Source organism: Lactuca sativa, chromosome 5, assembly GCF_002870075.4.
Source record: "Lactuca sativa cultivar Salinas chromosome 5, Lsat_Salinas_v11, whole genome shotgun sequence".
NCBI classification, from domain to species: domain Eukaryota; kingdom Viridiplantae; phylum Streptophyta; class Magnoliopsida; order Asterales; family Asteraceae; genus Lactuca; species Lactuca sativa.
The window spans coordinates 264,730,908-264,739,689 of record NC_056627.2 but is presented as its reverse complement, the minus strand read 5'-3'; the positions used below and the strand labels follow the sequence as shown (position 1 = coordinate 264,739,689).

Genomic DNA, 8,782 nt, shown 5'->3' with positions numbered 1-8,782 from the left:
TACAAGGTCAGCGCCCCTTTCCTTCGGTCAAATGTGAAGTACACCCCACACATAAGAGGAGTATGCCCCGCATACTGAGTGTGTCAACCTATTTAACTCGACTGACTTTGACCTGGTTTTGACTATGGTTTGGCCTAGGGGCATTTTAGGTATTTGAATGGTAGTCTGAGTTTTGGTGGTTTTAATTGCAAAGGCGATCGGTAGTGTGGGTTTAGGAGTAGCGTGTCAGTTCATCTTTTCATATGTATGTGAGGTGAGTCTTCTTACCACCTTATGTGGGCCGAACGCACCAAGGTCGACCCACTGTAATGCATGAGTAGAATTGTATGTTATCGTGTGATTATGTCTGTTATGCTTGTATGATTTATGCATTTAGCTATATAGGCTCGGAGTCATTATAGACTTGGGGTTGATACGGACTGGGGGTTGATTCAGACCCGACACATCTATATGCTGTATTTTAGGTTGACACGGATCCGGTGGTTGATACGGACCTGACACAAGCACGTGCTGTTATTTGATATGTATGTTGTATGTGGTAATTTGGGAAGCTCACTAAGCTTTATGCTTACAGTTTGTGTTATGGTTTCAGGTACGCTCAGTTCCAAAGGGAAGGGTTTGACATGATGACACAACATCCTCCCCACGTGATTTCCGCACTTGATATTTTTGTACTATGATGTTTTGGAATATTGTAATGAATAATGGCTTTGATACAATTAATGAATGAAAATTTAAGTTATTTTAAATAAAAAATTTTGGCACTGTTTTTGGGTCGTTACAGAATCACATATAATCACATGTGATTCACAGGTAAATCACATGTAATTCACATACGAATAACATATGAATTACATGTGATTCACATATAATTTACATATGAATCACATGTAATTCACATGTAAATCACATATGAATTAAATGTGATTCACATGTAAATCACAAGTGAATCATATATGAATTACGTCTATATACATATGCAGTTTGTATGAGTGTTCTTCGTTATTATTATTTTTTTTAATTTTTCTTGTAAATTTCACATTTGAGTCTTAAAAGATATAATCACATGTGAATCTTACATGATATAATCACATGTGAATCTTAAATAATATATACATATGTAGGACAGATCTTATATGGGACTAGGGGGGCTGTGGCCCCCTGATATTTTTGGCAGAAATAGTCCCTATACTCTAGTTTTATATATATTAGGCTCAAAAATATAAAATTTTGACTATGACCCTTATGCTCACTAATTTTTATACACATTATATTTTCGGGCCATCCAAATGAAAGGTTGAAGCTCTGCCACTATACATATGCATTTTTGCGAGTGTTCTTGTATTAATCATTTTTTAAATTTTCTTGTATATTTGGAAAAATATATGGAAAATATTGAAGATGTAAAATATGATAAATTGAAGAAATATGGAAATCTCACAAAGACATGAAAATGCTTTGAATTTTGTAGCATTTTTTGTTGTTTATATTTTATTTTGTATTCAATAAAATACTTGTAATATTATGTTTATAGATTAGTAAATAAAAATGGTTTTTTTTATAATTAGTTACGAATATTATAGTATAATAAATATACATATATGCAGTTGAAAAAATATGCATATAAGTTCATGAAACGTTGATTTTTTTGCTAAAAAAATATAGTTTGTTTTTAATATTTCAGTTTTTCTTTCTTTCTTTTTTTAATTTTTTTAATTTATTGATTTTTAAAAATTTACTATTTTTAAAAAATTGCTGTTTTTTAAAAAAAAGTTTTTTTACATTAAAAAAAATCATGTTTTCTAAAAAAATTTAAAAAACTTTATTTTTTTAAAAAAATTCGAAAATTATTATTTTTATAAAAAATCCAAAATTTTGATTTATTATACTATTTTTTAGACATTTTTTTAAATATTTCCAATAACATAAAAAATTAAACATAAATAAAATTGATAAGATAAGGATCATGTCTTTAATGGATTAATTTTGATATAACGTTCCACCTTTAGTTCTTGGGTTTTCGAAAAATTAAGAGTTCTCAACGGATCTCACAGCTATATATATATATATATATATATATATATATATATATATATATATATATATATATATATATCGCTAGGTTTATGTATCTTTTATATTTATTGTGTGTTAGAATACACTAATAGAAATTTAGTAAGATTAAATAATTATTTAATTAAATAATGATAGATATTAAATGATTTCCATAATTATAATTCTCTTTTTTATGGAAAGTAATTAAATTCGTCAAAAATATCAGCAATAATATTTTTTCAGAATGAATTCGTATCTAGGTTTTCATGTATGGGTTCGTGTTTTATTTATGGACTTAGTCACTAAAAATACAACAAAATTGCATGGAATATGAAGAACGAGAGTGTATTCTACTTGAATGCACTCTCATTCTGTTAGAATATACTCTAATTCTAGTAGAATACACTCTCGCTCTCCATGTTCTAGACAACTTTGTTGTATTTTGATTGGGTGGATCATGAAACAAAATACGAATCGATATATGAAAAAGTAGATGTGAATTCATTCGGAAATAATTTTATTACTAACATTAATGAATAATTTAATTAGTTTCATTATAATTATGGATATGATTTAATATACATATAATTATGAAAATCATTTAATATATATTTTTATTTGATTAAACAATAATTTAATTTTTAATAAATTTTTATTGGTGCATTTTAACCACAATAGATGTAAGAAACATTTAAACCTAGCCCTTTCTGTTTCTCTCTCTCTCTCTCTCTCTATATATATATATATATATATATATATATATATATATATATATATATATATATATATATATATATATATAATACACTATCTATCTAAATTTAGTTGTTATTTTTTCCAATTTGCTCTAACTTTAAGCTCTAAAAATTTTGTTTTATTTATCAAGAAGACATGATTAGTGTTTTTTTTGGAGCACAAAAGGAAAAAAAATATGCAATTGTTTACAAAAGGGGGCAGGAAGCCAAGGAGACAATAATATTGGACTTTAGCATGTATTTTATACCGTTTTTCATACAAACACATTACAATATGATAATATCATATATCATAAAAGAACAATACGGTAAGATTACCGTTAGATAATAGTATCTATCAGACAAAGAGAATACACTAAGATAGTATATGTTTGTCATATACAAAGATACAACGAGATTATAATAAGCTATGTTTTTTTTATTATTAAAAAACAATGATTGTATTGTTAATAAATCCACAATAGAGATTTTTGTAGTATACTATTAGTTAAAATCTAATATTTTTTTTTGTCTAATATCATAAATATACAAACAAATTGTCGGTTTCTTGTAATTTTATGTAAATAATTGTCGTTTTTTTCCTAAAAAAAAATAAAGTCATGGTTTATTCACAATAAAACCAAAGTTTCAGTCAAAGATTTTTATAGAAATTTCGCTAGATCAACTCCAATGATCATCTAAAAAACATAGTTTTAGTGTCATTTATTAGTTTTTTATTTCAACCATCTACTAAAAAACATCATCTTAATGTGTTGGATAATTTCACACTTCAAATATAAAAGTCAAAACACTTAGCATTAAATAAATACTATTGTTATGTTGGGTTGAAATGCAATCACAATTTTAATATTAAAAATACACCAATTTAATGTTTACCGATGGGAGTTGGTCTTAAATGGGTGTTTGGATAAATTAGATTATAGCTTATTTGCTTATTGTTTATTAGCTTATTTGTGGTGGAAATAAACAATAAACAATAAGCAAAGAAGAGATGCTTATTAAAATTAACTTATTTAGCTTATCTTTACTACAATAAGCTGATTTTTAAAGATTTCTATCCAAACAATTAAATTTGACTTATTATGATTGGAATAAGCAATAAACACAAACCATCCTCTTTTTTCCTAATACAAAGTCCAAACACCCCATAAATTGCAACAATGTAGAAGACATACACCATAAGGACATAAATGTAAGCTTATCAAACCTTGAGGACTAATTTTGTAGTAACCCAAAGATTTCACATATTTATCCTTCAATGATAAAATCTACAGAAAGAAAAACCCCTTGAAGAAATGGCGCCCCTTCTTTCCCTGAATCAATCGACCTGCCTCCAACCTTTATCTCGTATGGCCCTCTCCCTTAACACTCCGTCGGTGATGCCATTCAAGGTACGTCCGAGACTGCTTTCTTAAGAAACCGGCGATCGATTTGGATGATGTCCGTCTGCTATTAACAAAAATTTAGGTTTTCATTGTGCAATTTGAGTAGTCTGTCGTGTATTATCTTAATGTGTGTGCTCTAATTATCCATACGAAATTGATCTATTTTTGTAAAGGAACCCCATATCCCTCGAGTTCTATACTCAAAACTACGGTTTCACTTCAGAAGTGAAATCGGGTAATGTTTGAATTTCGAAATCGGCATGAAATGTGTATAGTTTTCCAATGTTTATACTTTGAAGTCGATATCTGTACACAATCTTTACTTTTTCCAATTTGATAACGCTACTATTTGTTTATTACCTATTACCTTCCTGTGTTAACCCAATTTTAGGGTAGAGAACCAGAATTATTGGATTGATTTTTCACCTGCATACATCCATTTGGACTAACAAATCTCTTATACTGACACAGGGTTGGTCAAATCAATCTAATTTCTTAACTTGTAAACCAAATGGCTTATCATCTGCAAAATCTTGTTCAAAAGTCATGTCTGCAATAAACATGAATGCATCACAACCAAACGACCATGGAAAACCAATTGTTGACCTTGTAACAGAAAAGGCAAGAAAGTTATGGGATAATTCTCCCCAAGAAATCAAGAACTTCCCATGGACAAGAGCCTTGGAGAATTTCACACAACTTATTATTGACATCATATTAGTAGTCACCAAATACCTTTATATACCTGTAATGGCAATCACTTCTGTTAGTGAAATGTCATATTGTGCTCATGAAAGGAAACTAGTCATAATCCCTCTTCCAATTCTTATTGGTGTTGCTGTAGCTGGGGTGTTGAGAAACAGAGCATTGAAATTATCTCCATTTCTCAAGGTAATCTAAGATCTTTAATTCTTTATATAAAATAAACTTTCTTATTCTAGCTCTAATATTTATCTCCTTGTCCTTTTTTTTCCTAGGATGCTAAAGTTCCATGGCATTTATATGCAAATATGCTTTTTTTCACTTTGATCAAATTACCAGGCCCGATTTATCCGTATTGGGGACGCATTTTTATACCACATTTTGCGAATGCAGGGTTGTTTAGGACTCTATGGTTTCTGTTTTTATGGTACAAGATGCCTAGGAAAGAAGTGCACACTAATCTTGAATGATCAAGAATTGTATTTCTTTAAAAGTTGAAGACATTTTTGTTAGATTAGCAATGTAGTATTAGTATAGGGAAGAATATGCATTTTTGTTATGGGTATTTTGTGCTCTTTTACTCTTGAGACTGTCAGAACAAAATGACCTTGTACTGGATGCTGATGGGTGTCGGTGTCGGTGTTTTATAATATTAGCTACACAACAACAAAGCAAGCTCTCAACAAAATTTTATTCATTCGATTCAACTTTCAAGAATCGATGTTGGCAAATTATTACAAAAAGAAATGAAAAAGCATTTAGCCCTTATGGTATGCCGGTTAGAATTGGAGGATTAGAAATCGGCTTTCCTCTTCCCATTGTAAAACCCCTTGTCCCATCTGGCATTCGTGGGCCTTTAGGACTTTGTTTCATTGAAGATGCTTCCAAATGGATTATTGAACTGCTTGTTTGTGTTTGTGGACTCGGTGCAAGAAGCCCACGACTACTGTGTGTTGGGGTCCGTGACTTTGATTTCCCACGGGCCCGCGCCCATCCCTTCTTTGAATTCTCCTCGCCCTATCAAAAATCAATACTTAATTATAGCAATCTACTTTAAATGCCTAAAAAAATTGAAAAAAAAATTACATTGTTTTCGATGCCTAGTTCTGCTGGGGCACTATTAGGCTGAGAAGGCTCTTCTGACATGTCAAATATATCATCATCATCGTCAAGCAGCCCGTCAAAATCTGACTTTCTAGTCTTTAGAACAGATTTTGGCTGAGTTTTAAATTATATAAGTAAATAAATAAGTCGATTATGATAATCTTTTATATAAATAAAGAAATAAAGATCGGTGAGAGATTAAAAATCACATACTGAACGTCGAATCAACAACCTAACACGAAACCCTTTTCTCCAGTGTCTTTCATCGTTCAATTGATCAACCTAGAAACAAATTATTTGAATCAACTTTCAAGACACAAAAGAAAAGCACGTTAAATTAAAAGAGTTTAGTTTAACCATAGAAACATACTGCTTTTTCTGCTGTTTCGGTAGTTTCATATTCCACTAAAGCATGGAGCTTATTGCTAAATACATATTCCCCTTTGGAATGTGACGAGTTGGGCTCGGGCGGATGACATATACGAATGGCTTTCACACTGATCAATAGTTTTTTCTTAGAATTAATTGATTTGGGTTGCCAAAAATATTGAAAAGTTTGAAGCTTTTTACCTTCCAACCACACTAAAGATTTTCTCAAGATTTTGATGAGAATGATCTTCGGGAAGGTTCTCGCCAACAACAGTACGGGACTGCACAACAAATCAATCTATCAAAAAGGTTATTCTTCCAGCAAACCCTAAGCTGATTATTCTGTTTTACCCTATGAACCAGGTACACAGTGGCCCGCCAAGTGGCTCGGTAATCCATTTAAAATTTTAAACTTTGCCAAGAGTCAAACCTGTAATTCTTCTTTATCCTTTTCTGTGAAGGGGTGTCTACGTCTAACTTTTTTCCCATCATTACTTACAACCTAAAGCGGATTGAAGCATCATTATTTAAACCAATAAGAAGGATTTCCAAAAGATGAAATCTTGAAAACAAAGGTTGAAGAACAAACCAACTTTGAAGAGGAACGGAGAGCTTGGGCAAGGAAATGGTTATTAGTGATGCAGGATTTGATTTTCTTCATAGATGCAATAACAGATATGGGAACTGTAACAATACATGCATTTTGGAACAAAATCATTACAACATTTTAATGGTGAAAATGGTGAGTGTGTGATCAATCTCACCATAGCCTTCTGGATCCTTGCTAATGTGTTTCACCAAGGACTCGTTTGCAAGCAGGCTCAGCCCACTGAACTGATACTCCACCTGTTACAGACATGGATTCATGGTAGCAAACAGAATATTAAAATTGAATATGAAGAAAAATTGTATGATGTATTAAAGAATTGTTATAATATAGCGGGAAAATAATGATGGATCAAACTCACTCAAACCAAAACAAGCAAAAGGGACCTGTTTGATGATCTTTTGTTGAAGATCTTCAGTGAGGACATTCTTCGAATAGTTGGGGATCAAAACATTAGGGTTCGTAAAAAGATGCATTTGCTGATCTTGATCAGCAGCAGTAGCAGCGCTAGCATAAATCCAATCAGCCGACCCGCTTCCGTCGTTCCCACCCATACCCATGTAACTAAAATACGGGTAAAAGTAACCCGAAACCGGAGATTGGGTACGTGAACTTGGAACAAATTCGGGTGCTTGTGCATTGAATTTGAAAGATGTAGGACTCGAAATTGAAATCTCCCTCTTTTCATCCCTCTTTGTCGTCATCGACTCCTTTTCGAGCTTTTCCTGTAATTTTTCTTCTGGGTGTGCTTGCGCCATTATTGGTTTGATTTCTTTATCTCTTTTTGTTTTTTGTTTTTTGTTTTTCGGCGGCTAATCTAATCACTCCCCATTATGAAAGTATAGATCTTGTTTCTTATTCTATCCTTCTTTACTTCTTCTTCTTCTTCTTCTTCTTCTGGATAGACAACAAGAAACGTAATTTTTTTGATAGAGGGGAAGTGGTGTTGGAGCGGGGAAGTTGCCATGGATTTCTCAAGGCAACAGTAATTTGATGTCCGATCCATATTTGGCGCCGAAAGAAAGATTCTGTTACCGTTTCTTCTTGTGCATGAAAACAACGAGGGATTCTTCATCCTTGTTGATTAAAATCAGGGACCTAAATATCAATGTTAGACTAGACCTAAATTCGTATAGATTTTAAAAAATGTCCCTTTTTTTTAACAATTAACTTAGAGGGTGTTTGGCTAAACTTACAAAAATGGTTTTTTTTTTTTTTTTTTTTTTTATAACTCGGTTCCACACTGAGATAAGTTAAAATTAGTATTTAGATAGACTATCTTTTTTAGAAACAACGGTGTAAAACCAAAGACAAATCATTTTTGATAAGTTAGTAAACTCTAACTTATTAGAACTCCTTATAACTTATGTTTACTAACATCTTTAGGAATCCCTTTTTATGGTTATTTTGTCAAATACTAAAAATAGTTTATTAACTTATAGCGATAAGCTAATTCAAACATATTTTTTAAAACTCGGTTTTGATACCATTATAAATTAATAAGCTATAGATTAAAAAGTTAAAAATATTTTTAAATGAGGTTGGCTAAAAAGACACCCCATTTTATAAATTAAACATCCTACATAGTTTTTAATGTATTTTTATCGGTTGAAATTATATTGTTTTTTGAAAAATATGATTATAAATAGTTAATTATAAATCGATTTTTGATAAAGATATTTATATGGCGTATAAAACGTGCAAATACCCTTTTAAATAAGCTTGGCCAAATACCCTTTTAGTCTAACTTTTGGGATTAGATTTGCAAACGGCCGGGTGAAAAGTCCGCCTATTTAGCACCATTG

General features: G+C 31.2%; 2 protein-coding genes across 3 annotated transcripts; one reads left to right on the top strand and one right to left on the bottom strand.

The window, feature by feature from the left end:
• Positions 1-4,045: 4,045 nt before the first annotated feature.
• Positions 4,046-5,515, top strand: LOC111877968 (uncharacterized). 2 transcript variants are annotated; one of them, XM_023874476.3, is made up of 3 exons: positions 4,046-4,201; positions 4,667-5,086; positions 5,291-5,515. In XM_023874476.3, exons 1-3 carry the CDS (start codon positions 4,106-4,108, stop codon positions 5,393-5,395), a joined length of 621 nt encoding a protein of 206 aa, XP_023730244.1. In that variant the 5' UTR covers positions 4,046-4,105; the 3' UTR covers positions 5,396-5,515. The 2 variants fall into 2 exon arrangements, with proteins under 2 accessions (XP_023730244.1, XP_023730237.1); XM_023874469.3 differs by having other exon boundaries at positions 5,173-5,515.
• Positions 5,516-5,571: 56 nt separating this feature from the next.
• Positions 5,572-8,111, bottom strand: LOC111877960 (la-related protein 6C). The gene is made up of 9 exons (XM_023874462.3): positions 7,364-8,111; positions 7,135-7,216; positions 6,960-7,054; positions 6,801-6,872; positions 6,572-6,651; positions 6,372-6,498; positions 6,215-6,283; positions 5,984-6,115; positions 5,572-5,914 (listed from the first exon to the last, which is right to left on the bottom strand). Exons 1-9 carry the CDS (start codon positions 7,733-7,735, stop codon positions 5,663-5,665), a joined length of 1,281 nt encoding a protein of 426 aa, XP_023730230.1. The 5' UTR covers positions 7,736-8,111; the 3' UTR covers positions 5,572-5,662.
• Positions 8,112-8,782: the final 671 nt, after the last annotated feature.